At 34.9% G+C, this 16,240-nt stretch overlaps 2 protein-coding genes across 3 annotated transcripts; one reads left to right on the top strand and one right to left on the bottom strand.

Moving 5' to 3' along the window:
• The first annotated feature begins 5,648 nt into the window (after positions 1 to 5,648).
• On the top strand, positions 5,649 to 11,780 carry LOC122298798. The gene is made up of 8 exons (XM_043108655.1): positions 5,649 to 6,407; positions 6,495 to 6,795; positions 7,082 to 7,304; positions 7,656 to 7,723; positions 7,850 to 9,506; positions 9,611 to 9,774; positions 10,166 to 10,352; positions 10,445 to 11,780. The coding sequence occupies exons 3-8, from the start codon at positions 7,154 to 7,156 to the stop codon at positions 11,080 to 11,082; spliced, it is 2,865 nt and encodes a 954-aa protein (XP_042964589.1). The 5' UTR covers positions 5,649 to 6,407; positions 6,495 to 6,795; positions 7,082 to 7,153; the 3' UTR covers positions 11,083 to 11,780.
• Positions 11,781 to 12,706: 926 nt separating this feature from the next.
• Positions 12,707 to 15,256, bottom strand: LOC122298805. Of its 2 annotated transcripts, none has more exons than XM_043108663.1 (4): positions 15,030 to 15,256; positions 14,519 to 14,636; positions 13,254 to 13,333; positions 12,707 to 13,172 (listed from the first exon to the last, which is right to left on the bottom strand). In XM_043108663.1, exons 2-4 carry the CDS (start codon positions 14,588 to 14,590, stop codon positions 12,911 to 12,913), a joined length of 414 nt encoding a protein of 137 aa, XP_042964597.1. In that variant the 5' UTR covers positions 14,591 to 14,636; positions 15,030 to 15,256; the 3' UTR covers positions 12,707 to 12,910. The 2 variants fall into 2 exon arrangements, with proteins under 2 accessions (XP_042964597.1, XP_042964594.1); XM_043108660.1 differs by having other exon boundaries at positions 14,519 to 14,608; positions 15,030 to 15,255.
• Between the last annotated feature and the right edge of the window lie 984 nt (positions 15,257 to 16,240).

Here is a 16,240-nt window from a genome sequence, read left to right as displayed (position 1 = left end):
TGGCCGAAATATGAAAGTATATGTTGACGAATTACTAGGCAAAAGTAAAAAACCAAAAAAACATGTAGAAGACTTTAGAAAAGCCTTTGAAATATTATGAAACTCAATATGATGAAGTGCGCATTCATGATACAATCAAGCAAGTTATAGGGCTTCATGGTATCAAAAAAAAAAAAAAAAGAATTGAAGTTAATTTAGAGAAAGTGCAAGCTATCATGGAAATGGAGTCCTGAAAGAACTTGAATGAAGTGTAGAAACTAGCTAAGAAAATAGCGGAACTCAACAAGTTCTTGTTTAGGTCAACAAATAGATGCCTACTATTTTTTCAAGTCTTACAGAAAACGCGAACTTGGGATGCCAAGTGTGAGAAAGAGCTCATGCAACTCAAAGAATATATGGCACATCTTCCATTGTTAAGTCAGATCAAGCAAGGAGAATCTCTGCTTATGTACCTGTCACTTATACTAGATGCCGTATCAACCGCCCTGATATGTGAAGAGGGAAAAACACAGAGGCCAGTATACTACATCAGTCGAGCATCGAAATGGACTAAAACTAGGTATCCCCAAATCTAAATGATAGCATTCGTAGTAGTAATAACCGCACGTCAATTGTGACCTTACTTTCAAGTGCACCCCATAAAAGTGGTGACGGCAAATCTCCTACAAAAGATATTACAATGACCAAACACCTCCGATACCTAAGTCAGACAAATTTTTCAACTCATACACCAAATAGAGGTACCATTCACTTACTTGACTAGTACGTCTCTTCTTGTATATATAGAGTTTCTCGGTAATGACCTTATCTCTTATTTGAGTTAGGTTAGTGATCTGAATCTCCTTCCTTTATCTAATCTTGTACGATCAAGAATGAATTTGAATTTACCCTACTAATGCAGAAGCTGCTGGATCTCTTTCCTGTGGGTGACGTATGGATCCTGAATGGGCAGCCCATATGACACTCGGCCTTTATCATGGTTCTTTCCTTTGGGCTCGGGGCCTTTAGGCTGCATAGATGGGCCTTTAAGACCTGGGGGAGACTTTAGCCTCTCCAATTATGATTAATAAAATAATTAATGATAATATTCATTAAAAAATAATAAATAATCTTTTCAATGGGAAATACTAAATCACAACACAATAGTTAAAAAGATTATGATTAATAAAATAATTAATGGCAACATTCATAATAGTAACCGTCAAGTTTCTTGTGAGAATTGGAAGGTAAATTCAGTATTTTATTTTTTGTCAAAATCATAATTACATGAATTCAACAACTGTGGGAAGCTCCAAATCCAGTCTGCTACGATGGATGTGCCATAAACAAATTTAAACCAAACGAGGGAGAATTTGAATACTTGTGGGGTCTTTTATTTTTTCTCCTTGCTTGTCAATCTTCTTGATAACCAATGAAATTCTTTCTATATTTGATAATTATAATGAATAAAATGCGAAGTGGTTCCCTCAAAGCAGCCGTTAGTATATTTTTTTCATTTTTTTTTTTACTCAAGAGTGCCCTTATTACATTTGTGTGTGTGTGTTTTTTTTTCTTTGTTTCTTGATTGAGAGTTTTTGAGAAACTGTTAGGGTTCCGACAAAAGCAACTAGAAGAAGAAGTGAAGAGGAACTCAAAGTGTGAAGTGATCTGGAACTTTCGAGCTGAGAGGAGAAATGAAGAAAAATCAAGAGAGGAACGACATCATGCAACCCGGAGTAGAGTCATTTAGTTATTTTAGTCAATCTGTCTTTTTTAGTATGTAAGGTGCTACGAACCGTTTAAATAATTGTAAAAATGCAATGTTTGGAAGAGTCTTCCAGACAATGTGTTCAAGCTATCACCTGTTAGCAAGTGATAGTGGTCAAATTATACTCGTCTCAATTCTGTTAGAGTGTAGCGCATAAATGTGAGTGAGGGAATTATTTTGAGGCATCTGAACAATTTGGAAATTTGATAGAGAAATATTGTAAGGAGGTTTGGGGGCCCTCGAAGTACTCCCATAGCAATACATTCTGTTTTCCCTTCAGTAGCAATTTATAATACACTTGGCATACATTGCTTCTTATCATTACATCAGCACTTGTTTCTCTATTCCATCATCTTCCTGAGATACACAGCAACCCAACCTGATTATTCCCACAACCAACATAATTCTTTACAGAAACTTTGAACCTCTACATGAATTTCTTCTACAAATATTTCGATGCCTTAATCTGCATGTAAAGGTCTTTATATACACAATGGAACCCAAAATGTACCGTTACAATTAAAAGAAACCCAAACTGTTACACATAAAACACACCTACTACACCCATTCACATAACATGAAATGCACTGTTTCATTTATTCTCTCAACACGTTGTTTTACTAATTTACTAAACGTCCCGTTTCGCATTCCTTCACTTCCTTTTGTCGTTAATCTTGTTATCTTCCAACGTCTCTTCACATAACAAACTTTGAGGGAATTGAGTAGCAACACCCTTATAACCAATCCATGCAGATGATGATCGTATTCAATCCCTAATTTAGTTCCATTTCAAAATCCAACACAAATATATGCTGTTGAACCCAAGATTTCAAGTTTTGTGTAATTATATATTTACACATGAATTTTGATGATAACAAATGAATTCAAAGAATAAAGAAGTCTCAAGTTCAAGTTGTCTACACAATGGAGTCAAGCACATCAAGGAAACAATCATGAGCAAGAAGGGAACAAATTCACATTAAAATTATAGAGTAATGTTGTAAATCTCTTCAAAATTCGAAATTAGGATTAATGCTCAAAATTAATATTTTATCATAAAGCATTAAAATACATTTTTCACATGTGCATGAATATTTTTGAAAATTAAATTTGAAAATTTTGAAAGATGATTGATTGTCATCTTTTACATGTGCATGCCTTGATTAAAGGGTTGAACTTTGAAAATATTAAATATGATTGATTGTCATCTTTCACATGTGCATGTTTTATTTGAATATTTTCAAAAGTGATTGATAATTTTTTAGACTTATACAAAAGGTAGATGATTTTGTTTGAAAAATTTGAAAAGTAAAGTGTGCTCATTTTGTCATATACAAAAAGTAAAAGATTAGGTTTGAATTTTTTGAAAAGGAAAGTGTGCTCATTTTGTCATATGTCAAAAGTAAAAGATTAGGTTTGATTTTTTTTGAAAAAGTGAATGATATTGTCTTTGACAATTGAAAAAGAAAAACCTTTTATTTAAATTTTTTGAAAAAGTGAATGATGTTGTCTTTGACATGTGAATCTTTTTAAATTTGAATATGAAGTCTCATATGCCTATAAATAGATCATTTGAGAGCTTCACATTTACAACACCAAGAGCATACAACATTCATTCAAAACTTTCATTCTCTCTTATCTAAGCATTGAGACTTAATCCTTGTTCATTTTGAGAGATATAGTTTGCGCTGTATTGTTCTTATTTCACTCATTGATGAGTGTTTTCTGATAACCTACCCACTATCAGCTTTTATATCAGAAAAATGGTGTGTATAACCCTTGTGCGTGTAGAAAGTATTCTACACGGGGAATAGTTGAATCACCACGTGTGAGGTGATTGCAAGTGTAGAGGGTGTTCTACACGGATCCTTTGTAGCGGTGTTGTTCAAAGGTGTAATAGGTTTCTATCTCCACCTGAAAGAAGTTGAATAGTGAATTTGGGAATTCTCAAGTGGTAGCTTGAGGCGAGGACGTAGGCAGTGGAGCCGAACCTCGTTAACATACTAAATTTGCTTCTCTCTTACCCTTACTCTTTATATTTATTGTTATTTCATATTTTATTTATATTTTATATTATATATTTGATTTATAATTGTTATTATTTTTTAATACAACTCAATTCACCTCCCCTCTTGTGTTAGTTATCTGGGCAACATATGCAATATTCCGAACTGAATATAAGATGATGATTCTCATATTTTTTAGAAGAAAGAAATTACTTTTTTATTTATAAAATATAGGACCTAGCAGTAAATTGATTCATTCTAACATCAGCCATATATTATTAGATCGAAGACATTTTTTTCTTTATTTTGGTTCTTACTCCCAAAATATATAAATTCATAATTGGAAGAGAACCTGAGTAGAGAAGGAGTAATATTTAGAATTAATAATATGCAATGATTCATTTTTAAAGCAAAGAAGTCGTACATTCCCAACCATAGAATATTGATTACGTAAAGACACTCCTAAATTACTCTTTTGGTCAACAAAAATATAATATTTGTGAAAAATATTTTACATACCAACTCTAAATATTATATAGATTAAGAAATTCTATTTATAATTCCGTTTGTTGATATATAAAAAAAATTTATTAATATAGAAGTATGTATCATGTTAGTTAGCATAAAATTATATTTATCTTTTTCTTTTATTATTATTAGAAAAATTCTATTATTAAGTTAGTATGTAGAGTATACGTAATAAAGTACTTATCTGGCATAAGTTGATTTAAAAAATAAATTTAAAATTTAAATATTACAAATTAAATTTTAAAATTTAAGTTATGTGAATAATGTGATCTGCATATCGACTTGAAAAACAGATGAGAATGTGATCATTCTTACTATTATTTTCTCACAATAAATGGTATGTTTACGTACTAACTTACAAATAACAAAATAACATTAATTACATATACCTTGTAAATTCCTTTGCATAATATTATGTTTAGCATGTCTATGTTTGACTTTATAGTTCATTCCACCATACCCAATTAGAATTTATTTAGAGCCTTTCAAACAAGAGGCAAATTTGAATCCAAAAACAAAATATTATTGGTGTCATAAAGGCATGGGTGAAAGAGTAATGGCAAAGTTGCTTCAAATTAACTTTGTAATCCAACCCGACACACTTAAAAGTAAAGCCATGAAACTTTTTGCCTTGGCGAAACTAGCAAAAAGCCATCAATGAATGGATAGTTTCAATGAATTTTAATCTCTATTTAGATATTAAGAATATTTTATATGATCTGTGAATAATAATAAAATAGTAATTAATAGTTTGTTAATAGTAGTCAAGTAATTTGAGAATATTTAAGAACAGTTGTATTTCTTAATAGATTATTAATATTATTAAAATGAAAGAAATTGAATTCATAAAAAGAAATGATTTGTACAAGTTTCAAATATACAAATCTTACGCATGCTTTTATAAAAATGTGAACTTCACCTTGAAAAAGTGTAAAAAAAGAAAATATTGTTTTAGTGGAACCCATCTTTTTATAAAGAAAAATATGTGTATTTAAATAAAAAAATAAAAATGATAAATCGTATATTAATATGTGATGCGGAGATAATATATATTTTTCTTTATAAAAAATCTATACGAGACTTGCCCATTTAAGTTTTGTAATTAATATGACTCATTTATAAATGGGTGATGTTTACATTGTTATCTATAATATTCCTTTGAATGTGTAGTATATGTTTGGTAGACTGTATACACCATGTTTTTTTTTTTTTTTACATGCAAAGCTGTTCTCAATCCGTGACTGATTTTTCAACGCGCACATACTTTCTATGAACCGCACACGCCAATTCTCGGATTGTTCCCTTGTACAACCAGCAGAAAGTGACGAGAATGAGAGAGGATTTCACACGCAAAGAGGGAGAGACGCTCAGAAAGTGGTGGTGAATTTGATGATGCTGGACGATGGAACTGCAGCAAAACAAAATGCAGACTGCCCAAACTTTCCTTACGGACAAAGCTCTCTCTCTCTCTCTCTCTCTCTCTCGCACACACACACAATGGGCCCAGCAATCCTACCCCAACTGTCACGTATTCTTCTACTGTCAGCCAACAACATTGTAAAGCTTTCTCCTCTCCCTTTCAATACCTCACCACCACTTTTCTCAGTCTTTAATGGCTGCCCCATTTGAGAAATTCTGCATAGAAAAATAAAGGGTCGGTGCAAGATAAGCATCTGAGCCTCTCTTTTTGGCTGTCACAAAGATGCCACATGGTAAAAGACTAAAAGTCTTTGTTTTTGGTAGAAGTTGCTGAAAAAAAATCATCTGGGCGTGTATAGGAAGCTTTATATTTTGGAAATCTATAGGGGTCAAACTGGGGTTCTCTTTCGGTTCCTGAAGCTTTGACATTGGGTGGAGTTTTTGGGAGAAGCTTTGGATCCTGACTTTGCAAATTGGAGGATTTGAGCGTTTCAAGCTTGTGGAGATCATTGGAATTTTTACTTTTCCATTCTGTATTGTTCTTTTAGCGGCTTAAGCATTAGCAATTAAATTAGTTTTTGTAGAGCGAAAGTAAACAAATTTCCAGAATCAATCCAATTGTGCTCAAGTCCCCAAAGTTGGATTGAACTGACGGTTATGAGATTTGGGTTTCTCAGTTTCAGATAAAGGCTTTTGTCTCCCTGAAGGTTTTGATCACTTTTTTTCCGCAGAGTTGTTCATCGATCAGTCTTTTCCATTAAATTTGATGGTGAATATTGTTGACCTGTGACCAGGTTGGGATTGCTAATGGTAGAGGGGATAAAGTTATCTCAAATGGTCATTTCTTTGAAGGGAAGAGCAGATAAATGGGAAGTTTGAGCGTTTGTAAAGTATGTGAGGAGCTGTTTAAGGCTTATGGGTGAAAAAAGAAGGCTTTGATACCTTGCCATCCAAAGCAAGCCTTAGTGCCATGCTCTTTACTCAGTTGAAAGCGTGAGGAGTTGAAATTGGAATCTGCTTGTTTTTCTCTGGGAGATTTATCCGACTGCAATTGCTATTCATTGACATACTGAATTTAAAAGCTCTATATTTGAGGTACTTCTTTTATGCATGGCATTTCTTAATAATCACTGTTGTCTTCAATCATTATACTGAAAATGGAAACTGACTAGAGTTTGTATGATCATTTTGCATCTCATCAATGGAAACCAAAATTCTTGTAGTTGTACCTTGATTTGCATGTCCAATATAGTATTTCTGTTTGAGTCCAGTGTAAATTAAACAGAAAATGTGACCCTAGAGTCATGAGAAGGGGATTAATTATACCTGTTTAACATACTTTTAACTGTTTTATTTTTTATCCCACTTTTCTGGTTATCAGGTTTAATGTGGCCATTACCAGTGTGTAATTTTTATTAAAGACGAAATAAACTTCAAGGATCACTCGGTCATTATGGGGAAGAGGTCCCAAAGACTCCCACTGCGGTATAGAAAAGATCAGTCAGGCTGTATGTGGGGCTTGATCAGCATCTTTGACTTCCGCCAGGGTCGCTCAACTCAGAGGCTGCTTTCAGATAAGAGTCGTGGGAGCAGGCATGACACCGGTAAGAAATTGGTTCACTAAGAACTGAAAGATAGATATATACAAATATGTGTATGGAATGTGTTTGGTTCAACAAATTGCTACTTTTAACATACAAGGCCTTTTCAAATACTACCGGTTAAAAAACTTATTTGGACTGACATGAATTGGTAAGTACCTGTGTTCACGTGTGGTGTCTGGGTCTGTGTATTATAGGTATATTGCAGGAGCATATGTTATTGTCAAACATGTCGTCAATTTACATTGTTTTCATTTTGAATCCGGATTATAGTTAGAAAGTAGGAGATTCCCATGAAACTCATTGAAGGATATTAATTCTTGCAATTGTTGGAATTTGTTCTTCTTTCTGCAGACGCTGGATATTCAAGTAACAAGTTTGAGGTTTTGACCATCTTGGATGGCAATAATCAAGGCACCCTTGTAAGTCTTGTCATTTTAGCCCCGTATCCAAATGTGAACTTAGTAACTTTAATGTGGAACTTTCTTGCGAAATTAAGTTATTGGTATGCACATAAATTTGATAGTATTAAATTCTAAATGTTCCAGGATGGTAAAGAGAGTACAACACCTGTAGGTAAGCCTAGTGTGAAGAAACTAATGGAAGAGGAGATGTTCATTGAGCAGGACCTGAAGAAGAAGAATAGCGATGCTGAAGTAGAACCAAAACCTAGTAAATTGGGACATGAGAGCAACATAAAGACCGACCACAAGAGAACAAAAAAGACTCGCAAGAAAAGCTGTGATATGGACAACCATGACTTGGATGCTTTGAAAAACTTGGTATCAGAATGCTCTTGTAATGAGTATGCAGGGAAACAATCAATAGAAAATAATCGCATAGATGATATAATGGAAGAGTTCTGCCGCTGGATCCATCAAAAGAGTTTAAGTTCCATGGAGCATGATCAGGATGATGAAGTTCAAATGCCATCAAACCAGAAGCAGTTTGATTTTGACGGATTGAGAGAGGAAATAAAGGACCTTATAAATCAGAAGTCTGTTAATGTGAAACATCACAAAGAATATGGGAAAATCCACCACTCCAAAGGAGTTGTTGGTGGTCTTGAGGTTTTAAGTTCAGATGAGGAATTGTTTCAGAAACTGGTGCAAGACCCAGACTCGCTGATGGCGAAATATGTTCTAAAGTTAAAGGACACTCAGATAGAGAAAGGCAAAGAACCCAAGTCAGTTCCTGAATCCAACTTGTCAGATCTGGAGCTCAGTGGCTTAAGACAAGCTAAGGAGGGTGTCGATCATAAGCAGCAGCGTAACTATTTTGGGAGAAAAGTCAAGTCTCAGGAAAGAAGCCCGTCAAAACAAAATGGGAATCCTGAAGCTTCAAATAGAATTGTTATTTTGAAGCCTGGACCGGCAGGCTTGCGAAATTCTAAAACTGAATTTGGTGCTGGCTCATCACCCGAACCGCATTGCATTGTTGGAGATAAAGCTTCAACTGAGAGAGTTGGTGCACTCTTTTTTCTTACTGAAATTAAAAGAAGGTTGAAAAGTGCCATGGGAAAGGAATGGAGTGGAATCTCTACAATTTCTGTTTCTAATAATTTTCCTCAAGATCTTCCAAGTTTGAGAGATAGTAACACGGAAATTGATAAAGAAAACACTGGGAAAAGTTCTCCAAGTACAGATCGTTTCTATACGGAAAGAATTGTTGGGCCTGCTGTTGGCGTTAACAAAGGAGGCGTGACTGGCAAACTGAAAGATCCTGAAATAAGCATGGAACATGAAACTGATGGTTATCCCAAGCAAAGGGTATCTAATATCTATGTTGAAGCCAAGAAACATCTATCTGAACTGCTGAGCAACGGGGATGAAGGTGTAGATTTTTCAAGCAAACACGTTCCTAGAACCCTTGGCAGGATTCTCTCTCTTCCTGAGTACAACCTGACTCCCACTAGCAGTCCTGGAAGGAACTGGGAGGATAAATTCGTAACTTCTCAGATGAGGATTTCTGCCTCGGATAAACTTCAGGAGGTCAGTTCAAACACATGGTCTCCGAAAAGAGAAATCATTGTCAGCCATCTAGATCAGGCAACACAAAACCTGGAGAGTGAGTTGTCTATTTCTGACAGCCCTGTTAATAGAGTACTAGCTCTTAGCTCAAAACCAAGTCCCCCAGAAGATCATTTTTATGGTAATGGAGAGGAAGGAGCCTTTGTTTCCATTAGTGATGAGATGAGTCCTGAAGGTATTATTTTATAAATTGTCCAATTTACCATGATTAACTTTTTCATATATTTTAAGCTTGTTTCTGGATTCTTCAGTGCTTAGTCTTTTATTATATTTCTGCAGGTGCTGTAGTGATTGGGAAATCAACTGACATTGTAGTTCAGGGAGAGATCAGTGTACTGTATGCTCCGCCTGATTCAAGTAGCTCTTCAGATACCAGAGATGATCTAAATGCTGAAACATCTGAAATTTGTGATGATTCAGAATTTTGTGAAAGCTTGAAACAGGTGATATATCATTGGTCCTATTCTTTGCCTAGGAATTGTATGCATGAATTTTGGGTTCCTAAAATTGTAGGCATGGATTTTAAATTCCTATGAAGTTGATGAGATCCAATCTACGTTTATTCTACCTGAGTATATAATTACTAAAGAACTCAAAATACTCAAAACTAGGGGATTCTTGCCCAGCTAAAAGTTCTTCGTAATTCTAAAGCTCTGTGACTCATCGCTTCCACCAGTGGCACTAGCACCACATTGGTAGATATCACCACCTTTCTCACTACTGGCACCAATGTTATCGTCGCAGGCATTGCCACAATGATTATCACCACCATAGCCACTATGTCTTCCGCATCAATCATGTTTGTCTTAACAACTATTGTTGTTCTTTTCGCAGGAATCATATGAGGAGAAGCAAGTGTCATCTCCTCCATTAGTATCCCCTTACAACTCTGTAATCAACCAGAAAGCTGAAAATCTTGAAAGTGCTGTTGATATACCAGAGCGGCCAAGTCCTGTATCTGTTCTTGAGCCGCTATTTACAGAGGATGAAATCAGCCCTACCAAGTCCACATCCCCATCTGGTAGGCATTCATTTTGAGATTTTAATGACTTGAAACAATTTACATTTCATTTTGGATAATACGCTAATATCAATTCATTCACAATTCTTCAGTCAAGCTACCCCTGCAACAGATTCAATTTGAAGAACAAAACTCTTCCACTGCAAGTGAAGTTAACTGTGCAAAATCATGCATGGAAGACAAGGAAGTCATATTTGAATACGTCAAAGGAGTGCTGCAAGCATCTGGATTGAACTGGGATGAGTTCTGTGTGAAGTGCCTTGCTTCAGACCAGCTTCTTGACCCATCATTGTTTGATGAGGTAGAGTGCTTTCCCAACCAGCTTGGGTATAACTGGAGGCTCCTTTTTGATTGCACTAATGAAGTTCTACTGGAGATTTGTCAGCACCATTTTGGTTGCTGCCCTTGGGTATCATTCATAAAGCCTAGCATAAGGCCAGTTCCAAACATGAAAAATATTATTCATGAGGTCTGGGAAGGAGTACATTGGCATTTCCTACCACTGCCTCTGCCTCATACTCTGGACCAAATTGTCAGAAAAGACATGGGAAGAATGGAAACATGGATGGATCTTCATTTTGACATTGATACTATTGGTGTTGAAATGGGTGAAGCAATTCTTGAAGACTTAATGGAAGACATCATATTAGGCTGTGCAAATGAAAATCAAGAGAGTGAGTATACTTCCGTTCTAACTGAGTTGGAAAATGGAAACAGCATCAGCTTGTAGAAGACAATCAACTTATTTGCATTCATGCCATACATTGACCCACACTGTGTCGAGGTGGTGAGAAAGCAAGTTGTTTCAACTTTCTTGTCCATCAGGGAAAAGAGATGGCATTCACAGATTTGGGAGGGACCTTTGGACATTCTTGGTATGATTTGACTTGGCTTTTCTTAACTTTTCCACAGAAATCCTGTAGATATCTTACAATCGTCAACGTTATATAACTATCATTGAAGAGCCTTCATAGATGGAAATCATAATTCGAAGGATCCTTCAGGGGTGAGGATCAGAAAATCCAGTTTTCAAACTGCGGCCTGCAAGAATACAAATAATGACTGCTTTCTGTGGCGATTTTTAAGTGATACAAGAGTAAAATTTGGATCAAGTTTGCATCTGACCCAGTAACAATATAGGTGTACTGGTAGTAGATTTGTAGCATTTGATGGGTGTTTTTGAGTTTGTTTGATTCTATTCATTCTTCTTTGGGCTCAGTTGTCTTTATTTTCAGATGTGTTTCTTTATTTTCTCTGTTTTGCTGCTGTATTTACCAAGGTATTGTGATTTGTAACTAAATGAGTGTAGCATAAAACAAGGTGAAGTGACTACAAATTAGGATCTGTGTTCACTATTCACCACACAAACCGAGTGTTATGCAATGGATTGCTGGAAATAATACATCAAAATATGAAATGGTTGTTCCAGCTGGTCTTGGTTATTATGCACACCCAGAATTTTTCTGGTTGCTCATCTGTGTTGGATATTATCATTTACTTATATCATCAGTAAATAAGCAAACATGAAAGAAGCTGGGAAGTCTGGATTTGATCTCGTAAATATTGAGGAGCCAATAATATTTAGTGTTCTTTAGCATTGCTCTAAATTTCTCCAAATTTCGAGGAGCACACAATTTGGGAAACCCATCAAACTTATGAAACTCCTCCTCGAAAGCAGAAAAATATGTACTTCAACTGCACAGCTAGTAGAGTGACTCTCCAAGAAAGTTTCAGATATTTTATAAACTTGTCGCAGCGCATTTTGGAGATGTTCAATTCAAAACAATATATGTAATTATTTAAAATATTTTCTTTGAAAATCTTGTAAATATGTTTCAAAATGTTTTTTTATGGAATGTCATGCAATGAGATTAACCATGTCAAGGTACTCTTTCTCAAGTTCATTCTTTCTCCTTAATTTTTTCAAAAATTCAATAATATGTATGAATCCTTTTATTTCCTTTTATTTACAAAGAAAAAAGACAAAAATTGATAAAATCAAAATGACAATAATGACATGCATTATGACAACTAACAGAAATAAAGATTTTTAATTTAATTAGATACACTATTCTTCATTTATATAAGTTTCACTTAATGGCATATATTATTTCATTTTCATTGAATAATAATTCAAGTAGAGTGAATGATACGGCTTCAAACAAGTAATTTTTATTTAAATAATTAATAAATTGAGAAAGTAGCTTATGTGGTTTCATACGAATGAAGTTTCGTGCTTTGAAAATTATATAATAAACACACGGATGATTGGTGAACTTTTAAACAGTGTTCCCTAGTTAAAGGTAAAAAAAAAAAAAAAAAAAAAAAAAAAAAAAAAAAAAAAAAAAAAAAAATTCCTTGAATGTAAACATCATTAAAATGGAGCACAGCTCAATAGATTCCAGAATTATATTGCTAGACATATACAAAGCATAAGCATCCCTGGTGAGTATTCTACACAGAATTGATTTGTAGAGTCAAGTCCTAATAAACATTATACAACAGAGAACAAAATAGAAAAATACCCTAGAAGACTCGACATAGACATCTGTAAATTATTATTTCCGAGTTTTTTTTGCCTGTAAAAATGCAGTTCCAGAAGCAGCTGCTCTCTTCTTGTCAAATGCCCTTGTTCTGCTGTCTAAATCCTCTTCACTGTCATCATCATTTTCACCTCCATCTCTCGCAGGAGTGGATCCCTTGGCACTTTGGGCAGCTTTCCTTTTCCCTATGTTTAACTTGGCATGTAGTTTCCTTTCAAGCGGGTCATTTGAAGGTCCAACTTTGGACTGACGCGAAATTTTTGCACCCAATCCAAGTCTACATGAAAATGTACAGAGTTGTGGCAAACAGCATACAATGACCCAATAATAGCCACAACATAAATACGGTTATACATACCTGTTAGGTCGAGCCTGTAATTCTACTTCTGTTCGTTCATCTTCTGCACCTTTTGTCATGTTATCAACCCAGTGTTCCGCCTGTGCATATCAATAGATTGCCATGCACAAAGAAGTTACATACCGAGCATACACTGGAGAATTGGCAATAACGGCACAGTGGAAATTTGTATTTAATTCTATAGGCATTACAGCCAATCCAAATGCTCCAATAGCCTACATCAAATGCCTTGGCTTTATGGATTCTCAATGTAAGTCATTTCAGCTGACACACACGTAGATCAACAACCTAAACATCAAATATGAAATAATAAGAGAACTGATAACTTAGAGTACTTTGTATTTGAGTATCTCGGGTATTTTCTTTCCACCAAGGGTGGTGGTTCAATGCTCTTTGGGTTACTCCCAATCGGTTTGCATGTACTAAGTCCTAGGTTTGAGTCAGAATATGGATTAACCTTAAACTATTAGCATTAGCCGCCTAAGGAAGCCAACTCTGGTTGCCCCCCTCCTGCCCCCTTCATTCAGCCAAAAAAAACAAATACTGGTGTATTATGTTAGGCTATTGTTTGAAAACTAAACAGGAGAACCAGTTAGAAAACAAGGAGACCTGATAAGAAACCATCCAATCAGGCAAAATGCATAGAACAAATGTGCAGGAAATATCCACACTAACACCACTTGCCAGTCCTTTCAGGAATTTGAAAAACTACAGCATTTCTCAAGTGTATATATTTTTTTTTTATTGACACTGGGTGTCCGAGAATAATATCCCGACTAATCCCAAGGGTGCACAGGCAAAGAGTTTCCTGCAAGTGCACCTAGGGTAATTCAAGATGAAAAGCTCCCAGTCCAATGGCCCTAGAGATTGTTTGCAACCAAGAGGTTTTGAATTTCAGACCTTGGAGGGAGCATACCACCAAGACTAAGGTCCATACCACCAAGACTAAGGTCTTTACCACTTGAGCCAACCCCTAGGGATTTCAAGTGATTATATTAAACAATACACATTTTCTCTGGATACTTGATATGAGTTTATGGTAAATTCGTACAACTCTCTAAGAGTTCTACGGATATACAACACAGATAAAATCATGAGGACAGGAAGGAAAAAATAGCTGGTGTTTTTCAGTGGTCACTTCGGAAGTGCATCAGTCCCACATTAGAATGTTTACAACAATGCAGTTAAAAGCAAAAACATGAATCAATTATGCTATAAATAACATCACATGTTCACCTTCACAGTTCAAAATAAGGAATAATTACCAATTTCAATCCCTTATCTCGTATAACAATTTGAGGAAGGCCAGTTTTTCGCGGTGTCTCTGTAGTTCCCATTGCACCTTCTTGGCCAGCCTAAACAATTAATGTTCATGGTCACAATCTACGGATTCATATCCATAAAACAAATAATTTAGAGTGAGATAAATTATATAATAACAAAACTCTAGAGATTAGTTAGTAAAAAACTTGGTCTTTTATTCGTCTAGATTCATATATATTGTGTGTGTATGATAAAATTATTTGTTATTTAATAAATAACAAACGAGTGGCTCTTCGGACAGGATGAGGTGAATATATGCTTTTTACACCGACAAATGGGAGGCAGACCCTCTCTTGGCCTGTGCGACCGAAATCGGATATTAGATAATACCCACAACCAACGAAATCAAAACATAACAGCGAAAGTTCGGGCAAACAACATATTAATCGGGGGAAACTAAGGGAAGCAAAAGATACCTTACAAGAGGAAGAAATAGAAGAGGAGTAGTGTTACCTAGTGAGGCGATGGAAGATGGAGTTTAGGAAGAAGACTCGGATCACAGAGGTAGAGGTGCAAGGAAATTGTCAATCGCAAAATTTTTAATCGCGACGGTGAGGATAGAGAGAGCAACAGTGAGAGCAAGGAGAGAAACGGACTCACGGCGACGGCTTGAGAGAGAGAGAGGGAATAGAGAGAAACGGAAGGAAGGAAAAGAGTGATGGTTTTGTATCGTGTATGCAGGTCTTCATCCATTATATCACTCGCAATTGGTCTTCATTATATTTTTTAAAATACATTAATAAAATTTATTTATTTTTATTTTATATATTAATTTTTACAATATATCATTCATCAATTTATTTATTTTTTCTTTATATCATTTAAATATTATATTTTTTAATTTTTTTATTCATTTCAAATATGTTCTTTAATTACCACTAATATCCTCATATCTTTTGATATTTTCAATATCTCCTCATATAATATTATATAATTATGTCCTATTTTAAATTAATCTAAATTTATAAGTTAAACCAAAATATAAATTAATTCAAAAATTAAAAAAAGAGATTATATAATAAAAATATTCTCAAAGTATATACAACGGGGTTCTTGTACGTCTACAAGAATATACAAACCAATTAGAGTCATATACTTATTTGTGTATAATCAATTGGAGTCACCCCAACCAACACAACAGCCCATAGCATAGCAAAAAACATTCAAAGGCAACTGAGGAGAGATAAATTAATTTAAAATGTTTACAGCTATGAATAGTTTCCTCCACATGTAGCGAATGTATTGTGGCAAAGTGTAAAGTAAAGATGAAATAAAAGATTCATTAGACGTAACTTTTGCACAAATTTCTTTATATACATATATGGAAATCAGAATTGTATTCCAATAAATCCAACATTACATCAAAGACTCAACCCAAATGGTTTGTGCAATAAAATAAAAAAATGAATTTCACCACATAACTAAGTCTTCAAGATGTCATGCATATCTAGCCAACTTATGGGCTGCTTCATTGGCATTTCTTCCAACATGCTTTTGGGAAAATACTTCATCAATCTCTGAACTTCATAGACTAAGTTGCCAAATTGTGTCATAGTTTCTCTGTCACTCACTACTTCATTAACTAACAGGAGGGAATCAAATTCAATAAGCAAGTCTGCAATGCCCAGAGGAATGAAGATCTAAAGGCCTCGCAGCACAGCCAA

The sequence above is a fragment of the Carya illinoinensis genome, chromosome 2 (genome assembly GCF_018687715.1).
Source record: "Carya illinoinensis cultivar Pawnee chromosome 2, C.illinoinensisPawnee_v1, whole genome shotgun sequence".
In the NCBI taxonomy this organism is placed as follows: Eukaryota; Viridiplantae; Streptophyta; class Magnoliopsida; order Fagales; family Juglandaceae; genus Carya; species Carya illinoinensis.
The sequence above is the reverse complement of the archived record's forward strand: the minus strand, read 5'-3'. Positions and strand labels throughout refer to the sequence as shown.

Coding starts and splice junctions, on each gene's coding strand:
- LOC122298798 (XM_043108655.1), top strand. CDS start 7,154: ATGGGGAAGAGGTCCCAAAGACTCCCACTGCGGTATAGAAAAGATCAG. Junction 9,507..9,610: donor TGATGAGATGAGTCCTGAAG/GTATTATTTTAT, acceptor ATATTTCTGCAG/GTGCTGTAGTGATTGGGAAA. Junction 10,353..10,444: donor CAAGTCCACATCCCCATCTG/GTAGGCATTCAT, acceptor ACAATTCTTCAG/TCAAGCTACCCCTGCAACAG.
- LOC122298805 (XM_043108663.1), bottom strand. CDS start 14,590: ATGGGAACTACAGAGACACCGCGAAAAACTGGCCTTCCTCAAATTGTT. Junction 13,334..14,518: donor GAGATAAGGGATTGAAATTG/GTAATTATTCCT, acceptor TGATATGCACAG/GCGGAACACTGGGTTGATAA. Junction 13,173..13,253: donor TTACAGGCTCGACCTAACAG/GTATGTATAACC, acceptor ATTTTCATGTAG/ACTTGGATTGGGTGCAAAAA.